The sequence below is a fragment of the Sabethes cyaneus genome, chromosome 2 (genome assembly GCF_943734655.1).
Source record: "Sabethes cyaneus chromosome 2, idSabCyanKW18_F2, whole genome shotgun sequence".
Lineage (NCBI taxonomy): Eukaryota > Metazoa > Arthropoda > Insecta > Diptera > Culicidae > Sabethes > Sabethes cyaneus.
The window spans coordinates 128,385,922-128,413,365 of NC_071354.1; the positions used below are offsets into that span (position 1 = coordinate 128,385,922).

General features: G+C 39.2%; 1 protein-coding gene across 1 annotated transcript in view; it reads right to left on the bottom strand.

Annotated features, from left to right (window-relative positions):
• Nucleotides 1-27,444, bottom strand: part of LOC128735978 (cell adhesion molecule Dscam2) — a 468,886-nt gene that overhangs the window by 383,484 nt on the left and 57,958 nt on the right. The window contains exon 6 of the mRNA XM_053830464.1: nt 4,742-4,859. Coding sequence (XP_053686439.1) covers nt 4,742-4,859 — 118 coding nt within the window. The remainder of the gene's footprint in view (nt 1-4,741; nt 4,860-27,444) is intronic.

Consider the following 27,444-nt stretch of genomic DNA (forward strand, 5'->3'; position numbering starts at 1 on the left):
AGGAGAATTATGTAAAGAGCTCGTTCGGACGAAGGCAGGGCTGAATGTCGAGTAGCACTTGCTGCTGCACGCGCAGCGCTTAAGAGCGGGATAAAAGCTAGTAAACGAGCCTGCTTTGAAAGGTTATGTGCTAGTGCCAATGCGAACCCGTGGGGTGATGCCTACAGGGTCGTAATGGCAAAGACCAAGGGAGTGATGGCGCCCTCAGAGCAATCGCCAGATATGCTGGAGCGGATCATCGAGGGCCTCTTTCCGCGCCACGAGCCAAGGCCCTGGCCCCAGGCCGCTGAGTCGTCCCACGGCCGACGTTCCAGTATCTCAGACCATAGCGTAGGATGGTCGGCCTCCCAGCCGAACATCCAAAGTAACGTGGGCGACGGCGGTTTGGAGGTCGGGGACGAAGTGACGGTTACGAACGAGGAACTCATTGATATCGCTAAAACCCTAAAGGTGAGCAAGGCACCGGGGCCAGACGGTATCCCGAATATGGCCATTAAAGCGGCTATTTTAGAGGCTCCCGAATTATTCAAGGCAGTAATGAATAGATGCTCGGAAGCCGGCCACTTCCCGGACAGATGGAAGCGACAGAACCTGGTCCTATTGCCGAAGCCGGGAAAACCTTCGGGTGTCCCCTCGTCATATAGGCCGATCTGTCTACTCGATACTGCCGGCAAGGTGCTGGAGAGGGTTATCCTTAACAGACTCGTACAGTACACGGAGGGTACAAACGGTCTGTCAAGGAACCAATTCGGCTTCCGAAAAGGCAAATCTACGGTGGATGCCATCTTGTCTGTCAATAAGACAGCCGAGGTGGCAATCCAGCCCAAGAGGACAGGTATTCGTTATTGCGCAGTTGTCACGCTCGACGTGAGAAATGCGTTTAATAGCGCTAGCTGGGACTCCATAGCCAGCTCGCTTCGGAACGTCCAAGTGCCGGTGTCGCTGTACAGAATCCTGGAAAATTATTTCCAGAATCGTGTGCTATGCTACAACACGGAGGAGGGTCAGAAATGCGTTCCAATCACCGCAGGGGTTCCGCAAGGTTCCATACTGGGCCCGGTATTGTGGAACGTCATGTATGACGAGGTGTTGAAGCTAAAGTTCCCGGTAGAGGTGGTGATTGTCGGCTTTGCGGACGATATCACCCTGGAAGTCTACGGTGAATCTATCAGAGAGGTAGAGTTGACGACTGTCCACTCTATAAGCATTGTTGAAGATTGGATGCGATCCAGGAAACAGGACCTAGCGCATCATAAAACGGAGGTTATCGTGGGGAACAACCGCAAGTCGGTGCAGCAAGCAAATATCAGCGTCGGGGACTGCACTATTTCGTCAACGCGGTCCTTAAAACTCCTTGGAGTCATAGTCAACGACAAGCTCAAGTTCGGGGGACACGTCGACTATGCCTGCAAGAAGGCTTCCACAGCTATTTCGGCATTGTCTCATATGATGTCTAATAGCTCTGCGGTATATGGCAGCAAACGAAGGCTTTTAGCCAACGTGGTCCAGTCCATACTCAGGTATAGCGGGCCGGTGTGGTCATCGGCGTTAGGTACCAAAAGCTATCTAGCCAAGCTGGAAAGCACCTATCGTCTCATGTGCTTAAGAGTGGCGAGTGCGTATCGCACAGTTTCACATGACGCAATCTGCGTCTTAGCGGGTATGATGCCTATTGGTATCATCATCAGCGAGGACGTAGAGTGCTTCAACCAACGTGGAACTAGAGGCATACGGAGTACCACAAGATCGGCCCGATGATCACATGGCAGCGGGCATGGTCTGATTCCACAAAAGGCCGGTGGACACATAGACTTATCCCGGAACTATCCGGATGGGTCAACAGGCGCCATGGCGAAGTCAACTTACACAGATTCTGTCAGGGCATGGTTGTTTTAGACAGTATCTGCACAAGGTTGGCCATGCGGAGTCCCCCGAGTGTCCCGAATGCGCGGAGGTTGAGGAAACTGCAGAACATGCTTTCTTCATATGTCCTCGTTTCGCGGGCGCGAGAAGCAGCATGATGGCAGTTAGCGGACAGGACACTACTCCGGATAACTTAGTCCAAAGGATGTGTTCTAGCTCGGACGTCTGGGGTGCTGTCAATGCGGCTGCTACCCAGATCGTACTTGAGCTGCAAAACCGTTGGAAAGCCGATCAACGGCGAATAAACAGCCTAACTACCATAGTCCAGAAGTTATCTAAGAGTGTGCGTTAAGCACAATATCCCTCCCTGAAGTAATACCGATAAGGTGGTTCCAGGGGGGATTGAGGCTGGAGACTCGAGTAGGGTTTTAGTGGGTCTGGATCCTCACGCCCCAGTAGGGGGGTCGGGATACCAAACCCCACTCCCTGAGTTGTCTTCTCAGGTGTCTGATAGCAGATTTCCCTACTCGTTAAAAAAAGTGATGTGTGTCATAATCTGTACAGTTCGCGACAAAATATTTGTCGCTAACAAGTAGTGCTGATAGTGAATCTGAATCTTATGGCTGCCATGTTCTTGATCGCTTGAAGCGATTTTTTCCCACCCCTGGTTGTGATTGAGGTTGGGATACCAGGAGTGCCGGAACTGGAAAACCCGGTATTACCGGCTGATTTCCCAGTAACAGCAACAGCAATAACAGCATTGGCACGGGAGAACACGGCTACTTTCAAAATTATAAACACATTATATGAGATTCTACAAATGGGATTTATATGCGATTATTTATTAGATGGAACAAACAGAGCTCTTATTTTTCATACTTTCTCAAAACAATGTATACGGTAAGCGTACCAATACAATAGTGGCGCATTTAGTAATGAAATTTCGGTCAGAATATAGTGATATTATTATGAAATGAATATATATGTACTAGCTGACCCGACTTCGACCCGAGCTTCGTATTGCCACAAATTAAACTGTGTTGTACATAAATCGTCAATCTCGGACGACCTTTGTCACAATCTCGAGTTTTACAAGTTTCTGAGGAGTTCATGGGTGGTTTAATATACAAATTTCGCCGAATACCATTTTGCGGAACACCACTTTTCGATTGACCATAACGCGGAATGCTATTTCGCGAAAAACCTTACGCGAGATGTACCATTTCACGGAAAATGTTTTCGTGGAAAGTACTATTTCGCAGAGGTTATCCTCTCCTTACTCGCTGTCGCTCGTTCGGACCCAACTGAAGGAAAGTCTGACCTCTATCAGTAGACCTAGGAAAATAAAAAAAACCTAGATAGAGGTGATCTCTGCAGGGGGGCTGCCCGGCAGTGGCCGGTGCTTCCGACGGCGGGTTACCGGCAACACTCGCGGCCTGCGACCGTCTCGCCCTAAATCATCTAGTAATTTTTTTATAGAATAGTCTAACATTTCTCGAGTTGAATTACTTTTTATGTTACGCAAAAATTTCTGTTTTATTTGTATGAGAGTCCTTATCCCCATACCACAAGCGTGAGGGGTCTAAAACCATCATAAAAAAATTCCTGCCTCCAAAACCCACCACATACCAAATTTGGTTTCATTTGGTTGATTAGTTCTCTAGTTATGAGGAAATTTGTATTTCATTTGTATGGGAGCGTCCCCTCCTATAGGAGGAGGGGTCTTAATTCCCCTCCTAAAGACGGGAGGGGTCGTAATGCATCATAGAAAAAAATTGCTTTCCAAAACACCCACACGCTGAATTTGGTTAAATTTGCTTGCTTAGTTCTCGAGTTATGATGAAATTTGTATTTCATTTGTATGGGAGCCCCCACCCCCTCCTAAAGGGAAAGGTGCCATAATTTCCCTCCTAAAAAGGGGAGGGGTCTCAATGCACCATAAAAAAATCTTATCTCCAAAAATACCCAGCCAAATTTTGTTCCATTTGCCTGATTAGTTCCTCAGTTATGCAAAAGTTTGTGTTTCATTTTTATGGGAGCCCCCCTTCTTAGTGAGGGGAGAGGTCTCTAACCATCATAAGAACCTTCCTCGGCCCCAAAAACCCCTGCATGCAAATTTTGACGCCGATCGGTTCAGTAGTTTTCGATTCTATAGGGAACATAACGACAGACAGAAATCCATTTTTATAGGTATAGATATTTATTGTATGGCAGCCCCCCTCTTAGTGGGGGGAGGGGTCTCTAACCATCATAAGAACTTTCCCTGGCCCCAAAAACCCCTACATGCAAATTTTGATGTTCCTACAGAGGAGGCATCATGTATCCGTAATGGAGGTAATTCGTTAAACGTTAAATTACTGCAAAATTAAACCAACTGGCTCTTTATGTGTGCATGAAAGCAAGTACTCAACTTTTATCTTCGACAGATTTAAATTTCGTAAATTAATTCACAAATAAAATCGAAAACGATGGAACCTATTCCAGCAGCTATGCAGTATTGGGCTCTTCTCAGGGAATCTTAGCAAATTCAGCCAAATGCTTCTAATAGGTTAATTGATCCATTAGTATTGCAGCTAAGCACAATGTAATTTCTTTTTTCTTGTTCAATGAGGAATATGCATCAACTAATGCTTGCGGGATATTAATTTACCAAACACAAGGTGTTTGTCACAATACAAAACAATTACATTCATTGTACGAGAATCAATTTTCCGATTCAATTATCTGAGAAGATCGAATGAAGTAGTAGAATTAAAACCAATCTCCTAGCTTTCTCGTCTATTCTAGAGTTTTACAAAGACGCTCGAAATTAATTTATAATTATTCGGAATTCTTCATTTCCCGACATATAATACTTTGTAATTAATTATATAATTACCCATCTTCCTGCATCTCCATCAACGGTTTTTCGTATAAACAGTAGCGACTGTGATGGTATGATTCGCTGGGATGACGGAACCGTATATAGTGATCCAGAATTGGAAACACGAAACCAGCTGTAATACACAAAACAGACACACATGTAATGGATTATACCCATTTCTCTAAGATATAAAACGATATTGCAAAAAAAAACAAAGACACAAATAAAAACTTCAACTTTTATTCATGGTATCAAAGCAAAGCCTAGCGTTATCGAAACTTGACCTGTTTTTATACGACAGACGTCGCTGCTAGCTGTTAGAGTACAGGACAATTTCAAGGCCGGTTGCTACGATCCCACAGTGGTTGGAAACCTTAAAAACCTGGCCAAAACCTCCAAAATCGAAAGTTATCATTCATGACATATTCTGACATAATTACACGTAGAATAAGTCATTTTATCATATCCTGTAATATCAACTATCGATAATGTAGATTTGTGGTTTGGCGTACTATCAAACGTCAGTGTATGAGAAAACTCACTGACTCACTGAAACTCATACACTGACGTTTGATAGTACGCCAAACCACAAATCTACATTATCGATAGTTGATATTACAGGATATGATAAAATGACTTATTCTACGTGTAATTATGTCAGAATATGTCATGAATGATAACTTTCGATTTTGGAGGTTTCGACTCTTCGCTAGTGCGGCTTGCATACGTTTTGTGGCTCTCGGCAATAACGCATGTGGTTCGTTATCGCATTACCAACTAACAATCAATCAAAATGGATAACGTTTCTGAAGGAATGTAGTTCATTAGCGTTATAAGGGAATTCAGTTTTTTTCGTTATATACAAACTTTTACAACGCTTAAAGTTTCCTTCGCAAATGCTAATTTTTTCAATTAGCGCGCGCAATGAAATTGGCATTTACTTTTTGTGCCGCGAGGTGCCGTCGAATGTTATATGTTTTTGTGAGCGTCAGATTGTGACGGTTCGAAGGGTGTGTAGCTTTTTTGCAACTATTTGCAACTCCACGAGAAAATGGAGATTTAGTGTTGACGCGCACTTGTAGGCGAAATCGGACGTGTGAGCTTTTGATGCTCCAAACGACCTGTGCTAGCTTTTAACTTATTTTTTGTTATTTTTCTGTTCTTTACAAATAAATCGTTGATGGTGTAGAGCAAAGCCTAGGGAACAACCGTCTTTAGACACTACCCTCCTTTATCGACAGACTTCGCGAGTATATGACAATTTCGGGGCTTGTTCAACGATCCTACGACTCTAACAGCACCTGATCCTTCTTAATGTGACAGATTATTAATAATAACTCTTACGATTCATTTTATAGCTTCTGCAAATTAATGTAACAGAATGTTGAAAAGAAAACAGTTGAAACATGGAAATTATAGATACAAACATGCATAAGCATTCAAACTTGCTTATTGATCGCTCGAAACCAGGATTGGACAATTCTAATGACGAAAATACTGCAAGACGTATTATTGAACATTGGAAAGTGTCCGCACAAATTCTGGAGCTTGGGAATCACGCGACATAAATATAAAGCATCAAGGAAATATACGAGTGAGAAGATAATGGCACATATTTTTCGAAAAATGATTGCTCGCAATCGCGTTGTTGCGCTACACAACATTGAATGACACTGACAGCGATAAAATCGGCGACGCTGATGAAAGTAGCAGCGATGATCACTCCGATTAATATTATTTTTTAAAGTAATGTTGCATAACCTAATAGAATATAGAATTTTGCGATTTAAATAGGGTAAATAAGGCGATTTTAAATTTGATTTGTTATTTAATTCAATTTTGTTTCTTGAAAAGGGACCAAAAACGTGCTGAGCCAGATATAAACTAAAAAGGGCTAAAATATACAAAAGTGGTCCTCCATATTGGTCAGCCATTTAACATTTTGAGTTTTATTGTTGAGCTCAACGACCTGAAAGTCACCTCTAGATGAAATTTTCAACAAAAACTTTAAAATTTAACAAAAAAGGCCGCCATTTTGGGTCAGCCATTTTGAATTTCACATTTTCTATACCATTTTTGAAATCAGCAGCCCGAAAAACATGGAATCTCATCATCTTGAGGTTTTGGCCAAGAATTTTAAATTTCCGACCACTGTGGATCCTATTGACTCTAACTGGAGACTACAGAACTCAAGACTGGCCATTCTGTCAAATCTCGACGGAGGGTTAGTACGCCTTCTACGGATAACGGTGGTAACTTTTAGGTTGTGTATGTGCCATCACTCTAGCATCACAACCACACTGACATCATTGCATGACACCGTACATCAAAATCACACGCATGCATTCTTTCAGATGGTTGCGATCACTAACACTTACAAGCGGTAGTAACTCCCTTGAGATAAGAGATGGCGTACGCGTAAGTAGTATCGTCCTTTGCTGTGTATATGCGAACCTTCTTCTATGCCCAGTCTTGAATTATGCAGTCTTCGCTCTAACAGCAGTTTGTTCGCACTGACATTTGAGGGGGTTAGAAGGAAAGGGGTGTAAGTGACAAAATTAAAAATATCGAGATAATGGCAGGAAATGATACTTTGAGCATGGTTTTATGCATGTTAGAAAATTCACGCCAAAATTTTACCGTTTAATGACTTTTTCAGAAACATGAAAAAAAGCAGCAAAATAAAAGTTGTTTTTCGCTTGGAAGGAAAGGGGTGTAAGTGCACTATATGAGCAATTCCAGCTCAACTAACAAAACAGTTTGTCTCGAATATTTTTTGCTGGAATAAAATTTTGCTGATAAAATAGAATACAATATTGGATGCCACGCCAGGATGGCTTTTCCATGGAACATAATTATTTTCATCAAGATTTATTTTTCAATAGAGCGTGTTTTTTTTTTCTTTCAAAATATCATATCTCGAAAACTACTTATTTATCAAAAATGACGTCATCGCATAAGTTGTAGGAAATTAACTGTATTTTCGGAAAAAATACACTGAAAGATAAAGCATTGCAAAATTTAGATTACAAATCATAAAAGGGAATTAACTCAAATCACGTCCCCACAGATTTGTCTCATTTTTAAAATATTTTTAAAATATGTTCTAAAATCTAGCGAAGAACTATTGATATACACTCTCTCTGCTTTTCTTTTAATCTAACAAATTTTTCAAAAATATTCAAATTTTACTTATTTTGTAAAACTAAAACAAAATCAAATTCTACGCATAATGTTGAACAAATTATGTCATATAAACTTTTTTCTTAGGTCCAGCCGTTCTGAAGTTAGGCTATTACAAATATTGTATGAAGCTTTTGTCCTTCAGACGTGGGGCCACTGAAGGGAGATTACTAAGCTCATGACTTAAGGCAACTACAAAAAGGTGATAAATTGGTGCCGTCCGTTGAAAAAAATCTGAACTATTTTAAATCATTTTAAAAATGAAAGTCACCTGGACAACCGCAACATCCTAGAGAGTCAGCAGCGCAAGATACAGCCCACACAAGTATATTACTTGTACTGGTGCAACGAAGTGAGACAATTCTGTACTATTGTCCATACTATCTGCAAAGTTGCTATTACCTAAACAATTTTCCCGAAGAAAGCAATATTTTTGGTTACTCATATCATGATGTATGACGTATATGCATATACGGTAGCGCCGACCGATGAGAAAATTCAGAACTGTTTTCTACACCATCTTGAATATGACTATCAGTTGTATAAACTTCTCGAAGACCACAACTTTCTAGGTAATCAGTAGCGTTAGTTACAGCCTGTACAGTAATATTGCATATATGGTAGCGCTACGTAGTGAGGTAATTCTGCAATATTTTCTATACCATTTGCAAGGCTGCTATTACTCAAACAGCTTTCGCTAAGAAAGTAATATTTGAGGTTACATGGATTATAAGCTATAGCAATTAAAACGAGGTCGTATATACAGTAGCGCCGCACGGTGATAATATTCTGAACTATTTTCAGTGCCATCTCCGAGATAACAGTCATTTGAACAACCTTCCCGAAGAATGCAACTTTCTAAATAATCAGTAGCGTAAGATACAGACTTTACAAGAATATAACATATGCACTAGCGCCACGTAGTGAAACAATCCTCAACTATTACTGCCTGGGCGCTAACCTACCTTTCTAAGAAGATGATTGTAATATGATTCCAAGGTATGCACTTGCACTTTTTTCACTCTAAGTAGTAATGCCTTATAATCGCTTGGAATGAGAGGGGTACAAGTGCATAACTTAGAAGGAAAGGGGTGTAACTGCAAATAACATTTTCGAAAATGTCTTATAAATCCCGAAAATCAAAGTGCTTTTCCAAAATTTCAATAGAATTTAACAAAGAAATGTTTACACAATGATAGCGATCATTACTTACTTACTTAATTGGCCTAACGTCTTATGACGTTTTATGGCCTGCGCAGTATAATTTCTCCATCTGTTTCGGTTCAGTTCCGCGGGCACCCAGTGCTCTCCAGATCTCGCTCCACCTGGTCTTGCCACCTCGCTCGCTGTGCCCCTCTTCGTCTTGTTCCTACCGGATTTGATGCGAAAACCATTTTAGCAGGATATCCATCCAGCTTTAACCACTTTCTGAATACTTGGATCGCCGTAGAGACGCGCGAGCTCGTGGTTCATTCTTCGCCTCCATACACCATTCTCTTGCACTCCGCCAAAGATGGTTCTTAGCATCCGCGGTTCGAAAACTCCGAGTGCTCGTAGGTCCTCTTCTAGCAGTGTCCACGATTCGTGCCCGTAGAGGACAACCGGTCTAATTAGCGTTTTGTACAGTGTGCACTTTTTACGGGGGCTCAAATTGTTCGACCGCAAGTGTTTGTGGAGTCCGTAGTAGGCCCGACTTCTGCTGATAATACGTCTTTTAATCTCACGGCTGGATCTCACGGAAATGGAGAAGGAGCCTTTTTGATGTACGCAAAAAACGCAGCGCGGAAATTGCATCCGACCATCATTTTGTTATCGCTGAGATACGTCTGCGCGTCGCACGTGTCCAACGACGGGAAGAGAAAGTTGGGTGCCGCTACGACGTCTGCCGATTGGAGAATCCTGAGGTGAAAAGGGCCTTTGTCGAACAACTTGAATCTCGAGCCTCAGAGTTGCCACCTGGTGGAACCGTCGAAGAGCAATGGACCGGCATCAAGAACGCCTTCATCACGACCAGTGATGAAACCCTCGGCAAAGCACGCAGCGGGCGGAGAGAGTGGATTTCGGATGAAACTTGGAGGAAGATCGACGAGCGGAGAGAGGCGAAAGCCGGCATAGAGCAAGCACGGACCAGATCGGCTAAGACAGCTGCCCGTCAACGATACGCCGAACTGGAGAGGGCTGTTAAACATGCTTGTAGGCGGGACAAGAGAGCCTGGACTAATTTCCTAGCCGAACAAGGGGAAACCGCCGCCGCCAATGGTGATATTCGTTTGTTGTACGATATTTCTCGCCGCCTTAGTGGTGCCAGGATAAATACAAAGATGCCGCTAAAGGACAGAGCTGGTCAGCTATTGACTGACCGCACAGAAAAGCTTAAGCGATGGACTGAACATTTTGAACAACTCTTCCGACTTTCGAATATCAGAGACCAACAAAACCAGCAGCGTATGACGCCTACAGTTCGTCGAATTAATCGCGTGAATTCGGAGGCGCCATCGCTGGATGAAATTGTAGCAGCCATCAAGAGTATGAAATCCAATAGAGCGCCAGTGATAGACTCTATTTCAACCGAAATGCTCGAGGCTGACCCATCTTTGTCAGCCCAGATGATGCATCAGCTTTTCAGCAATATATGGGAAACCGCAACTTTTCCGGTGGACTGTATGTAGGGCATATTGGTCAAAGTCCCTAAGAAAGGAGGTAACTGGCGTGGCATCACGTTGCTCTGTATTACTCTCAAAGTACTCTGTATGATAATCCTCAACCGGATCCAGGAGAAGATCGACGCTACTCTCCGGCGGCAGCAAGCTGGATTCCGTGCTGGCCGATCATGTGTGGACCATATCACAACGCTCCGCATTATATTGGAGCAGATGAACGAATTCCAGGACTCTCTTCTGCTGGTGTTCGTTGACTTCGAAAAGGCGTTCGACCGACTCAATCACGAAAACATCTGGGACGCACTTAGGCGTAGAGGAGTTCCAGATAAGCTAGTCCATCTCATCGAGGCTCAGTACGAGGCGTTCTCGTGCAAGGTTTTGCACGACGGCGTCTTGTCCGACCCCATAGGGGTTACTGCTGGCGTGAGACATGGCTGCATTTTATCACCGCTTCTGTTTCTCATCGTTATGGGTGAGATATTAGTTGGATTAATTGACAGTAGTCCAAATCGAGGATTGGCTTGAAATCCTCTAACGATGGAGCAGCTAAATGACCTCGACCTAGCCGACGACATTGTCTTGCTCGCACAACGCCGAAAAAATACGCAGAGCAAGTTAGACGACCTCTCCGAGAGCTCCCAGGCAGCAGGTCTCACAATCAATGTAGCGAAAATTAAGTTTATGGTAGTGAACACTGACAATTCCACCAACTTTACAGTAGCGGGACAACAAGTTGAGCAGGTAGACGAAGATGATGAACTTGGTATCCAAACAACGCCCGATGGTGATACCAAGACTGATATAGCCGCACGGATCAGGAAGGCCAGGAGTGCTTTTGCAGATCTGCGAAACATTTGGCGCTCAAACCAGATCACTCTACGTACGAAAACCCGAATCTTTAATACAAACGTTAAATCCGTACTGCTTTATGCCCGCGAAACGTGGTGCGTCTCAACGGAGACAACGCAAAAACTGCAGGTATTCACTAACCGGTACCTGCGATACATCGTTCATGCCTGGTGGCCTGATAACTGGATATCCAATGAAAAACTCCTTCGTCGGTATCATCAACGGCCGATAGTCACTGAAATTCGTGAACGTAGGTGGAAGTGGATTGGACACACCTTGAGGAAAGGAGCGAACGAGGTTTGCAGAGAAGCACTCGACTGGAATCCACAAGGACAGCGTAGAAGAGGCAGACCCAGAGGCTCATGGCGACGCAGCTTAGCCAACGACATCTGGGCTGTAGACGAGAACCTGTTCTGGCGACAGGTAAAAGCCATGGCGGGTAACCGTCAGCAGTGGAGATCTCTGATTTAGTTATTTATTTTATTTGACTTATTTATTCTGCAACTTAAGGCAATGCCTTTTCAAATGTTACAATGAATATACAGGGGTTAGATGTTCGGGACAGGCAAAATTTTGATGAAATTGAAACGGCCATAACTTCCATAAAATTGGACATTTTCAGATGAAACCAATTGCATTCGGCGGGGAAATCTTTCTAGTTTTTCTAAAATATTTCAAGATTCGCAATAGTCAGCGGACAACGGAGATATTCCGGGTTATCTAGGGGTATGTCAAAAACTGATTTTTTTCATCACTTTTATCTTTTTCTGTCATAGAAATTTATTCATATTCATATTTTATCCCAAAACTATATTTCATTTTCAGTCGATTGGTCGAAAAAGAACGGAAATCCGACGAGAAACAGTCAAGTTACGGCCATTTTCGTAAAATCCCCACTAGTAACATCTATTGCTCTGGCCAGTTTAGGACATGACGCAAACCATGTCAATATGAGCCTCAAACGTTAAGGTTTTATGAGCCATCGACACTGAAAACATTTCCAGGTCCGCAGCGTGCCATGGCAACCCTGTAGCAGGTTCTAGGTATCCCGGCGGAAATGGTCGTTTCAGGAAATATTCGAAATCATGTCAATATGGGTGTCAAACTTCAGGATTTTCAACTGTCGTAAATTTTTAAAGTTTGACATCCGTATTGGAACAGTTTTGGTCATGTTTTAAAATGGTCATAAAGGTAAGACATTACTGGCAACATTTCCAGAACTGTTTTCACTAAAATGGCCGTATCTCGGTTGTTTTTCGTCGGATTTCCGTTCTTGTTCGACCAATCGACTGAAAATGAAATCTAATTTTGGGAGAAAATATGAAAATTTATAAATTTACATGACAGAAAAAAACACAGGCGATTAAAAAATCCGTTTTTGACATACCCTCAGACAACCCGGAATATCTCCGGTGTCCGCTAACTATTGCAAATTTTGAAATATTTTTGGAAAACTTGGAGAATTTTTCCGTCAAATACAGTTCGTTTCATCTAAAAATGTTCAATTTTGTAAAAGTTTTGGCCGTTTGAATTTCATCAAAATTTTGGCTGTCCCGATCATTTTGTCTAACCCCTGTATATGGTAGAACTAGTCTATACCTATAAAGAAGGATTTCTGTCTGTCTGTCTGTCTGTCTGTCTGTCTGTCTGTCTGTCCGTATGTTCCTTATAGAATCGAAAACTACTGAACCAATCGGCATGAAAATGTGCATGTAGAGGTTTTTTGGGGCCAGGAAAGGTTTTAGTGATGGTTAGAAACCTCTCCCCCCACTAAGAGGGGGGGCTCCCATTCAAATGAAACACAAATTTCTGCATAACTCGACAACTAATCAAGCAAATAGAACAAAATTTGGCATGTGGGTGTTTTCGGTGACAAGAATTTATTCTATGGTAAATTGAGACCCCTCCCCTCTTTATAAGGGGAATTATAACTCCTCTCCTCTTTAAAAGGGGGGGCTTCCATACAAATTTCCTCATAACTCGAGAACTAATCAAGCAAATGGAACCAAATTTGGCATGTGAAGGTTTTCGAGGGCAAGAATATTTTCTATAGTAAATTAGGACTCCTCCCCATTTTAAGAGGGGGGGGCTCCTGTACCAAAGAAACACAATTTTCCTCATAACTCGAGAAGTAATTAAGGAAATGGAACAAAATTTGGCATGTGGGTGTTTTTGGAGACAAAATTTTTTTCTATGATGAATTGGGATCCCTCCCCGTTTTAGGAGGGGGGGATCCTATACACATGAAATACAAATTTCCTCATAACTGAAGAACTAATCAAGCAAATGGAACAAAATTTGGCATGTGAAAGTTTTCGAGGGCAAGAATATTTTATATGGTAAATAAGGACCCCTCCCCACTTTAGGAGGGGGGGCTCCTATACAAACGAAATACAAATTTCCTCATAACTCGAGAACTAATCAAGCAAATGGAACAAAATTTGACACGTGGGTGTTTTTGGAGACAAAATTTTTTTCTATGATGAATTGGGATCCCTCCCCACTTTAGGAAGGGAGGCTCCTATACAAATGAAACGCAAATTTCCTCATAACTCGAGAAATAATCAAGCAAATGGAACCAAATTTGGCATGTGAAAGTTTTCTAGGGCATGAATATTTTCTATGGTGAATTAGAACCCCTCCCCACTTTAATAGGGGGGGCTCCTATACAAACGAAATACAAATTTCCTCATAACTCGAGAACTAATCAAGCAAATGGAACCAAATTTGACACGTGGGTGTTTTTGGAGAAAAAGTTTTTTTTCTATGATGAACTGGGACCCCTCCTCACTTTAGGAAGGGGGGCTCCTATACAAATGAAATACAAATTTCCTCATAACTCGAGAGCTAATCAAGCAAATGAAACCAAATTTGGCATGTGAAAGTTTTCGAGGGCAAGAATATTTTCTATGCTGAATTAGGACCCTTCCCAACATTAAGAGGGGGGGCTCCTATACAAACGAAATACAAATTTCCTCATAACTCGAGAACTAATTAAGCAAATGGAACCAAATTTGGCACGTGGGTGTTTTTGGAGACAAAAATTTTTCTATGATGAATTGGGACCCCTACCTGCTTTAGGAAGGGGGGCTCCTATATAAATGAAATTCAAATTTCCTCATAACTCGAGAACTAATCAAGCAAATAGAACCAAATTTGGCATGTGGAGGTTTCTGGAGGCAAAAATATTTTCTATGGTGAATTAGGACCCCTCCCAACTTTAAGAGGGGGTGCTTCTACACAAATGAAATACAAATTTCCTCATAATTCGAGAACTAATCAAGCAAATGGAACCATATTTGGCATGTGGGTGTTTTTGGAGGCAACCATTTTTTCTATGATAAATTAGGACCCCTTACCTTTTTAAGAGGGGGGGCTCTCATACAAACGAAATACAAATTTCCTCATAACTCTAGAACTAATCAAGCAAATGGAACCAAATTAATCATGTGGGTGTTTTTGTAGGCAAGAATATTTTCTATGGTATATTTTCTATGGATTTCCCACTTTAAGGGGGGGGCTCCTATACAAATGAAAAACAAATTTCCTCATAACTCGAGAACTAATCAAGCAAATGGAACCAAATTTGACATGTAAGTGGTTTTGGACGCAAGATTTTTTTCTATGGTGAATTGAGACCCCTCTCTTCTTTAGAAAGCGAGTTATGGCCCATCTCCCCTTTAAGAGGGTGGGCTTCCATACAAATGAAATGCAAATTTCCTCTTATCTCGAGAACTAATCAATCAAATGGAACCAAATTTGGCATGTGGGAGTTTTAGATGGCAGAAATTTTTTCTATGGTGAATTACGACCCCTTCCCCTTTTAAGTGGGGAGCTCCCATACAAATGAAATTCAAATTTCCTTATAATTTGAGAACTAATCAAGCAAATGGAACCAAATTTGGCATGTGGGAGATTTTGGAGTCTTGAATTTATTTTACGATAGTTAGAGATCTCTCACCCCTATGGTAGGGGGATATGGAGAAATTTTTTGCGAACTCAAAAACTAATCGAACTCGAGAAATTCGAGACTCTTCCATAAAACATTAGTCAATACAAGACCACAAAAACAATCTATAGTAACACTAGATCATTCAGGACGAGACAGTCGCGAGTGTTGCCGGTGACCCGCAGTCGGAAGCGCCGCCCACTGGGGGGCTTGCAAAACTCGAGATTGTGACAAAGATCATCCGAGATTCATGATTTTATACAACACAGGTTGATTTGTGGCAATACGAAGTTTGTCGGGTCAGCTAGTGTCACATAAATTAGGTACAATCATAATTTCTAATTCATAAACATTTTCTTATCGTCCTATTTTCATTTAAAGTGCTCGAACAACCTTCTCCTAAATGCTGCTTCTGACCTTTCCAAAGTTAAATCATTTGGTAATGAATTCCAAATTGCTACGCCTCTTACAAAAAATGAGTTACCAAACTTCCGGGATCGATGCCGTGGTATTACAAATTTTTGACAACGAATGCTCCGTAAAGGTCTCAGTTTGCTGAATAAATAGTGCGATTCTTTGAAGTTTACTAAACGAAACATCAGCAAGCAACATCTAAGCTTACCAAATTTTTGAAACGGGCATCCGATCAACTGTGATTGTAAATGCGAAACGTGAGAAAAGCTATTTAGATTATAAACAAACCTTATGCATGAGTTTAACGCCACCCTTAATTTATTGAGTGCAACTGAAGAAGCCGGCATCAAAAGGAAATCACATGACATAAAATGTGGAAGGATAAGTGCCTTGAACAGTCTAACTTTAGTATCAGTTCTCAAAAAACTAGCACTAAGATGCAATGAGCGCAGTTTGCCATATACTTTTCCACATTGTACAATGATAAAGTTGTCCCATTCCATATTTGCTTGAATTTTAAATCCTAAACTAGTAACAGAACTAACAAATGACAAAGAAGTGTCATTCCGCCTCAAGGACGGTTTGTCTACGTCATTTCTAATGACGCCTATGAACATTGCATACGATTTATTTACATTGATTGACAATTTGTTTCTTACGGACCACTCAGATATACTCGACAACTCGTCGTTTAGTTTGTTTATTTGTTTATTTGACGATATTTCATCTGACAATGATGTCTTAAAGAATAAAATTTAGCTAATTTACAAAGACCTAATTCTATACAAAAAACCCGAATTAATCCACCTAGCGGCGTGATCTAGCCTTTCTACTGCCACAAAAATTATTCAATTTCTCAGGAGCATCTATAATTAACTTGACTATATTTTTAAATATCCGTTCCGTATTCCTCAGAATCCTTATTTGCCAGTAAAATTCACAACGTATTGCGTACAACAATTATATTTTCTTTCCTTGGGTGCGTAAATACTTGTAAGCGTCATTAATGTTACTTGATGAACACCTTACTGAGTTTTATAATATTTACGTGATTTATAGAAACATAATGTAAACACAAAAGCTAATTTTTGCAGACTTGAATATATACAGAAAATTAGAAATTAATCCTCTAACGGGTCTACAGGCGGCTTTAACTATCGGGCTTCAGAGCCACATACGAAACTTGATTCGAATTGCAATATGAAATATATTTTCATAGCAGATTTTATGATATTTTGATATTAATACCATGCGTTCAAAAGTTAGCATCTTTGAAAAACAAGAGTTCAGAAAAATTATTATTAAACTTTACTTTTGAAGAAAATGGATATCGACAACAAAATGATTAATCTCAAAATTTTACTATTAGTTTGCTTGGCTTCAATTGTGTAATATATCTGAATCAGAAAAAATAACTGAATAGAGCAGTAGATATGAAAAGAGAGAACTTTTTCTTAGCTGGCGCTACTTCAGATAATTATTTTTGCATGAAAATCAAAACTTAAGCTTCTTTTGAATGTACTTTCATGAAAAGATAGTCATTAGCTTGATCGCATTGTTTTTACAATGTTAGTGGGTTAGGAAAACAAGATGAGGTCGAAAAATAGTGCAAAAGCTGCCCCATAAATATGCTTGAGAATGGGAAATATGATCGATATGATTTCCAGTGCTTGTCATTTTTGATTTATTTATTAAAACATAATACATGACATAAGTCATCTGTCCTTTAGAATGTCACTAACGAAAACAAATCTTACAAAATTACTACCGTGCAACGTTTACTTCCTATTTTTCATTTATTTCTAAGCTCTAGTATCTATTGATTGAAAAGAGCATCTATTGATGCGCAAAATTTGTTTGAAATTTGTATAAATTTATTTGGAAAAATCAACTCACTAGTATTTTTAATCCTATCACCATTATACGTACATGCTAAAATTAACTGCTTTTCTTCGCTTTTTACTTTTCTTGTACAATTGTGGGTAACAGCAAGTGAAGAAAATGACAATTGAAATCTGAAATCAAAGAAAAGAAAAAACTTTTCGAGAGAATCCTACTAGGTATTTAATATGTATTCATTTGCAACAGATACGTAGTTCGCCTACGACGTGCAGGCTTCATCAGTGTCTTATTTCAAAGCGTATACATATCTGTCGCGAATAAATATTAATTAGTGGAATTTATTCGGTAAAAGTTTTATCTTTTCCTTAAATTCAGAGTTCGTATTCCACTAAGAGGCTTCAAAAACTTCAGACAATTGGCATGTTTCTCACTTCTCTTGAATTTCAATGCAAATTTAAAAATTGCAAATTGTGTATGTATGTATGTGTATGTATGGGGGTAGCCACCATCACTTCAAGGGTTTCCCATTGTATGCAAGTAGAATTACTGCAGAATCGAATTTATCTACCCAGAAACTTTCATGTCAATGCTGTTCGTGAAGGACCAAAAGGGGTTGGGTGGATCTATAAGCAATGTCGCTTATATGATTCCACGGGAATATAAGACACTCCTTCCAGCATAGACCTCCGGTTTCTAGATACATAACTTCGCCGTGCAAACTTATCTTGCGTGATGATTTGTGTGCTAGAAGGGCGCGTCAAAATCCTCTCCGACCTTATGTGACTTGGGCTGGTTACCACATCCCTCATCCAGTCTTCGATTCATTTGGTACCCTGATGCTCCCTCCCCTCCCTTTTAATGATGTATATGTAAATGTATTAAATAATGAGTAATATGAATATACTATATATGTAACGAATATCTATTATAGTGGCAATGATTCTACACTTGTTTATGTATCGCAGTCATATACTAATTAATAAACTATATTTTAAAAGTTCAATCAATTGTATAAAAATCTACACTGTATTATTAACCGAATCAGCCACCCGATTGGCCATCAGTCTGCGACTGTGTAAGGTTCAAAATGGATAGCACACAAGAAAGACATAACCACACATCAGTCTTTAGCTTAAAAAACAAACAGTCAAACCACTACTTATCTAAGCACTCGTCGGATCGGAACGTCTTATGTCCGCTCTACACTACACATCAGACCATACACATGTGGAGCATGGTACCCGTACACACTAACTGCATGATGGTCTCTTATTCCCACCACTAGCAAGCAAAAACATGAAAAAACGAGCGGCGATGATCCGGTTTATTAGTCAGCGGTTTCAACGGCAAGTAGCACAACGAGATGCACACACGGAAAGCACGAAACTATGTGCTAGCAAAAAAATTAACAAGCCTCAACTGCTTCACTAACACACATGCACTTTGCATTCGAAACACATTATTACACGAACTGCCGAAACGAAAATTTTCTTGCGCTCTGTAAAGACGCACATAACTGAGCGGGCAATGTCATTGCTTGAATACACAGACACGCATAACCGACAAGGAAAAAGCTGAAGTAGCTTGCTTCGGAATCGCACTTTTCATCACAATTAGCCCAAAACATCACTCATTCTGATCTGCGGAGTATAAACTCGTCGTTAATCACTCTTGGATCTTCGAATTCCAACTAAAGGCACTCGCGTACATTAAATCGCAGTGAAAACTACTGATCTTTCGATTCTGCGTCTCGTGAAAACGCACAACCGTCCGATCGCTCTGCTTTCCCATACCGAACTGCAAATTTAAAAATTGCAAATTGTCATCACATACACACATACATACACACATATATACATACATACATACATACATACATACATACATACATACATACATACATACATACATACATACATACATACATACATACATACATACATACATACATACATACATACATACATACATATACATACATACATACATTCATACATACATACATACATACATACATACATACATACATACATACATACATACATACATACATACATACATACATACATACATACATACATACATACATACATACATACATACATACATACATACATACATACATACATACATACATACATACATACATACATACATACATACATACATACATACATACATACATACATACATACATACATACATACATACATACATACATACATACATACATACATACACACATACATCACACACATTGACTACAATCAACATTTGATTGATATGTTTTGCTTTTACACGTTTCAACGGTTCAATATACGGTGCTTAAGTGTTAAAGTTTGAATAACTTTTGAATGAACCGTCCGATTTTCAATAACTCGGTTTTGTTTGATAGATCTTAACAATAATTTTCAAATAATAATAAAATGTGTGATGTTTTTCATTGAATTAATGTTTATATGTTTCAAAAATATGTTTTAAATACTATTTTTTCACATTTCTTTATGTAACTTTCAAACTACAAGTTCAATCGTCATGAAATTTGGAAGTTAAGGGCAAAGCTTCTCTTTCAAATGCAATCAATTTTGTTAAAATTGGTTAAGGGACCTATGAGATAATGAAGTCCCATATTTTTCATATTCGTTTCGTAAGTCCGATCAAAATAAAATTCAATAGCGACCTATGGGACACCTAGACCTTCCATTTGACACTAAAAACAATAAAATCGGTCCAGCCATCTCCGAGAAAAGTGAGTGAGATTGAAAGCGTTACATACACACAAACAAACACACACACACACACACACACACACACACACACACACACACACACACACACACACACACACACACACACACACACACACACACACACACACACACACACACACACACACACACACACACACACACACACACACACACACACACACACACACACACACACACACACACACACACACACACACACACACACACACACACACACACACACACACACACACACACACACACACACACACACACACACACACACACACACACACACACACACACACACACACACACACACACACACACACACACACACACACACACACACACACACACACACACACACACACACACACACACACACACACACACACACACACACACACACACACACACACACACACACACACACACACACACACACACACACACACACACACACACACAGAAAATGCTCAGTTTTCAAAACTGAGTCGAATGGTATATGACATTCGGCCCGCAGGACCTTCTTTCCATTTCCGGTTTTTCAAGTGATTTCTATACCTTTATACTATATATTTATATAGTAGAAAGGCAAAACGTTTACTTGGTTCGTCAAACTCGTAATAGTCTTCAACAGTTGTGAATGCGCGAATGCATGCTGAGAACGGTTCATTATACCCAAACACCGTTCGATGAAAAATTGGCTGCAGTAACGTCGTATTTCGAAGAGTTCTACCTGGGATATGGAAATTCAACATTGAGAGAATTTTAGAGGCATCAATTTCACCATTTAGTAACTTCGCTATAGTTGCGAAGCAATAACATTTTTATCTAGATTATTGCAGATACAACTGCACGTCATCTGCGTAAAGGTGGATCAGGCAATGTTTGAGTATGCTTGGAAGGTCGTTTATATACAGCGAAAATAAAACTGGTCCTAAAACTGAGCCTTGAGGCACTCCTGAACTAATCGGAACATAATTATAAAAACAAGAATTATTCCAAACAGTTTGAAAACGCTCATTTAGGTATGAACTAATCAGTTCAACAGCATGACTCGAAAAACCAAATTTGTTTACTAACTTTCGACATAAGTTACTGTGCGATATCGTATCGAACGCCTTGGAGAAATCCAATAAAATCAAAACTACTGGCTTTCCTTCATCCATAATCATCCCTATATCGTCAAATATCTTCAGCATGACAGTTTTAGTACTGTGTTTAGATCTGTATCCTGATTGAAAGTCCGTCATAAGCTTATTTTCATGGGTATGCGTGCAAATTTGTTTTTTAACAATGCGCTCAAACGCTTTCGAAAGTACGCTCAAAATGCTAATGGGACGTAGGTTATCAATGGTATTAACTGTACTTTTCTTTCTGATTGGGATAATTTTCGAGTATTTCCATGCAGATGGGAATTTACTTGTAGTGATGATCGTGTTAAATAAAAAAGTCACTTGGGTTATAACCATTGGCAGAATCATATTTAAAAACCTAGGAGAGATATTGTCAGTACCAATTGCATTAGAGGAGATCTCATATAGAGAATTTACAACTTCGGTTTCATTCACTGCAATGAAATTAAACGGATTGTCATGTGATCTAGTTGTAAATGGCTGATGTGGATCATCGTTCAAATAATTACTGGCGAAGTGTTCGTTAATGTCATTGGCAGTTATGGCAGTAATGTTTTGGCAGTGGCAGTAATGTTTTGGCAGATGATTTCTCTACTCCCATATTATTTAAACGCTTCCACAGAACTTTAGTAGATAGTGCAGGATTAAGTTGATTACAATAAAATCGCTCCTTGGCTTTATGCACCAAGTTCGTCACATTATTGCGAAGTGTTTTGTATAACGTATGGTGATCAGAGTTTTTCGAGATTTTCCATTGTCTAAAAGCCAAATCACGATCTACTATAGCTCTACCAATGTCCCTATTAAACCAAGGACTTGATTTAGATGTCCTGAAAGCCACCGTAGGTACATATTGATCATGTAGATTTCCAACAATGGAATTGAAATAATCCGCTGAAACATCAGTATCAGTCGATGAATAAAACGGCTGCCAGTCACAATCAGTTAATGCAGTTCTAAGACCTTCAACGTCGATGCTATTGTAATCACGATAGCTAACAGTAACGATGTTAGATTCTACGGCTGAATTATAGTCCAGTGATGCAAAGAGAAGATCATGGTTTGATAAAACTGGAATTTCTATTTGACTGAATCTTAAAACCCGGGAAACGTTATTGGTAAGAATGAGGTCAAGCTGGGAAGAGCCATTATTGTAATAAAAAGTGGGTTCACAACCTATGTTAACTAATTGATGGTTGGTTAAAACATCTTTAAACCGTCTCGTCGAAGATAACTCAGAGTTAAGCAAATTTGAATTGAAATCTCCTAAACAGTATACATGATTATATAGCGAACCATTGTTCTCCAGCAACATGTCTAAAGTACTCGAAGCATCCACGTTGGGAGGATTATAAAAAACAGCCAATAGAATTTTGGTTCCACCGGTTGACAATTCTAGCATTAAATACTCAGTGGTCCCACCAATAGCATTGGCAGATTGATCAACAACACGGTAGCTTAATCCACACTTCAGATAAATAACGATTCCACCGCCCAACCTTAGGGTTCTGTCGTGTCTAACGAGATTGTAACCATCTATTCTGATCACACTGTCGTTAATGCGTTCATTCAACCAAGTTTCACAAATGCATGCAACGTCTACGCTGGATATATCAAAGACCTGCTTCAATTACTACTACAATTACAATGCTTACTTAGTCTCCGAGCACAAATGCTCTGACTGTTCGCCAAGCATATTGAGAGCTTACCAGGGTAAAGACAGTGATTTCATACCTTTGTTCTGCCGGACCGGCGGACATGGACACATCCCAAGTAGCACACGTTGTCACAATTTAGTCGCAGAGACTGATATGCGACAAATTTCAATGTAAAATTTGGGTTACAGTAACTGAAAATATAACAGTTGTGTAACCTAAATAGCGCAACTTGTGTAACTAAATATGGTTACATTAACAGTTACTCAATAACCAATATGTAACTATTGTAGTTACACATAAACTAGAAACTGTTTTCAATTGGTGGCAAATTAGTCATTTTGAAACTTTTATTGCCTGGTGAAAATAATGCTGCAGGTTACAATATTGCTTGAATGCAAGAAGATTTATTTCAACCTATGGCTATCAACGTCAAGAAGTAAATGAATATTGAAGAATGTATTAATTTCGCTTGTTAGCTCAACACAAATTTTAATGCAGTTTCAAATTTATGGTGAAACCAATGATTCTAGCTTTGAAAAATTCACGCGCTCTAATTTAATGTAGTTTTTTATTACTTACTTCTTTAATCAATCCATTTTTTGTAGAACAAATATGTACAATAAAAAAATTTTAATTTTTATTTTCTGATTTTTTAATTTATTCTTAGTCAGCAATCGTTCAAAAATGAATTGAAATTGATCAAAAGTAAGTTTTAAAAGTTTTCGCTATCGCTAAGAAAAATTCATAGCCATTTTCCCTTTAGTTGATCATAAAGGTTACATTTCAGTTACATTCTAATTGCACGTAACCTAAATTTTCTGTCTGGTTACGCTGGTGGTTACGGTAACCAATATTAAAGCTGTTGTAGTCACCTGGTAACTAAAATATTTTTTACATCATCATTTTTAGGTTACATACTAACTTATTTTCATTGCCGGTTTCGTTTCGTTGTAACTTGATCGTTTTGACGTTTGAGAGTAAACAAAATTGATTACTTAATAACAGTTTCTGCGAAGAATTCCCCGGAGAATATTCCGAGTATCAGTTGAGTAAGCAAAAGCATTTTTATGTGCATTTTGCATCCCGTGTACCAAATGTTTATCTTGAGCAGTAGTAAAATTCTTGAGATGTATTTTTTGCTCGATCCGTCATGTTTACATGGTACAGTTGACAAGTTGCTGCGAAAATGTTATGGTTGATTATGGTTTGCTCAATCCATCGTGTTTACAAGGTAGAGTAAACGAGTTGTTGTGGAAATATTACCAGCTAACTGTTTTGCTTATGTAACGGCTCGTAACTGAAAATTGACTGTTTTGCGACAACCAAGTTTATGACAGTTCGAAAAAAGGTTTCAATTAGGTCATTTGGTAACTATTTGGTAACTTTTTGAGATTTTTGTCACCACAAAACTAAAATGTAATTATTTTTAATTTTATGTAACCTAGCTCGTTACAAGTGTCCTAAATGTAACTATTGTGTAACCTTTTTTATTTTTTTATTTTTATAATAAGTTACAAGTGCTACTTGGGATAAGTAAGTAAGTTATTTCGGCCATTCATGGGTAATCCGTCGAAAGAGGCAAAAGATAAAATAAAGCATAGAACCTTTTCGAAAACTTCAACCTACTTAAATCAGAATAACGTTGATTTGGAAACATAAACAGTAGCTGGTCCGCCCAGTTAGCTCCGGGATCTCGACTGGGCAGTGCCGCTGCAGAATTAAGAGGATCTTTACACTAGCCTCGTTATTTTCCTATCTAAGTAATGAAAATTGAAAGATTGATTAAAGCAGAGGAGCGTTTGGTGCGAAAAATGTTAGACTGAATACTGGAAAAGTTTCGATCTGCGGCTAAAAATATTGGGTTAGTTTGTGGCAGTGGGACTCCAACCCATCGAGAAATTGTGGGTTGGAGTCCCACTGCCACAAACTAACCCAATATTTTTAGCCGCAGATCGAAACTTTCCCAGTATACAGTCTAACATTTTTCGCACCAAACGCACCTCTGCTTTAATCAAAATAGACCGCGAAAAAGTCAGTAACAGTAAAACAAAAAAATTGAAAGATTGATATTTATCCAAAACAGCTGGTGTAGATAGAAAACTGATGTTATATCCGAAATTCGAAGAATTTTTTGCGTGACAATCAAAAGAATCGTCATTGAACGACAATTTTCTTTTATACTATTGTCTTGGCTCTAATCGTCTTCAAGAAGATATTATAAAATGCTGCTTAGTGGAAAAGTTCCAAGTCCCGAGTCTCCATTCTTCGTCCTTATTCCGTCGCCTAGGTCGATGCCGAATATTCCGCTCCGAATATGCTTGAATGTTGTTAGTTTTTGAATTTAGGTGTGTAGCCGTACTGGGGCAACACTACCGAGTCTCGCGATGGGGCTGCCATCTTATAGTGCCGAGACTCACTATACCTCCTTCCCGGTTAGTATACGACCTTAGTTTCCACCGGGGTTGGTTACCCGATCTCCGCTAAGGTTGCTCGTATTCCGGCTGGTACCACGAGGAGGCCAAACATGGAATAATTAAACTGAAATTACTCGAGTTAGAGAAAAAAATCAGTTTTTTATTTTCACATATGTTTGAAATAAAATTTCAAACTTTCAGAAACGGCCAAGTTTGATTTTTTTCACTCGCCTCTTTTTGAGATATTCTATTCTGAAAAAGACTAAAAAAACGCCGGAAAAACATTAGAATTCGTTATACGTATGAGTTTTCAACATACAATATTCTACAAAAATATGTATTTTGATAAGAGAAACAACTTTGTAAAACATTATGATGCAATAAAACCATTAAATTTGAGGTAATTGCGAATTGAGTGATTGCCCTGAGAGATAGAAACTATAAAAAATACGCCTACTATGTCTTTGGCAAAGTTAATTATGTAACCTTTAGTTAGAACTTTGTCGAATAAATTATCCTTCTATCTCTTTTCTAAGAAAAGTTATTTATGTGTTATGTGTTTACTAGCCTAACTGGAACTTTGCCGTAGATTTCACATTAATTGTCTTTCAGAGTTCAAGAAATTTGCTGAACATTACAGGGAGCTATTATGAATCACTTAGCCACAAAAGTAAATTTTCACTTAGTTTTCGTTTCTGGACCACTGTGCATTTGGGTCCAAGTATAAGTAGTGAAAACTTGTATAGTAGGGTAGGGGATCTAGTTTTCGACCCTGTGCTAGTTTTTGCACCACTGCTGAAACATTCATCAAATAGATTCCTAAGAAAAAGGTAGAGGAAAGCTATTATTTAGGATATTGTCAAGGTTTGCAAGAAGGTGAAGGTCAAGAAATTTTGCAATGCCTCACCAAAATTTGCGTCTGTACGTCCAAATAATCAAGTTTTTAAAACTGGGACTGGAGTTCGAGTGTTTTCTTTTCGTCTAGTGAAAACAGATACGGAATCAAAATTTCCATAAATTGTGTATATTAGGACACTGAATTCATGCAATATGTTATTATACAAAGAAAAGGCAACATTTCTGTGAAATTTTCTTTTGTTGCAGTGCAGATTTGTTTTTTATGATGTAATTAAAGACGTTTAACAAAGTACGAAAATTGAAACGTGAAACTGTTTGTGTTCTAGATTTCGACAGGTCGAAACAGCCTGCTGTATGCTTTCAAATCCGCTTGTTTCATTTTTCGAGTTTCGACCCATCGCATCGTTCAAAAGCCATGGAAGTGGAAAATAGCCAAAACCGAAAGTAACTGTATGATTTCAGGCGTTCTCCGGGATTGCGTTTCAAACATTTTCCATCTACCGTGAACGTACCATATACTGCGCAGTTAAGACATATTTATGTTTCTTCGCTATTCTAAGTACCGCCATCCGAGGTGAGATTGTGCCACGGGGGTGAGATTGTGCCAAAAACGAAAAATGTTTATTTGTGAAAATTTATATTGAAGGTATATAAACTAATCATTTAAAATGTATTGAAAAGTTACTATGCGTTGGATAAGTTTTGATTACGAAAATAATATTTTTCGAAACATTGTACCTTTCGAGCTTCACGGGGGTGAGATTGTGCCAAGTCATAATGATCGATCCATTTTGTGGATTTCATATACACAACAAAAATACGTCAGTACACTTACATTCTTTCCTATTGAGCACAATATTTCGACAGATTAGATTGCATCTTCCATTTTGGAGCAAACGGCATCATAGGTCTGCTAAATAATTTAAACAAATTTTTACTTTTTGTCTGGAAATTTCAGATACTTTGAATAAACACTCTAATATAAGATGAATATATTAT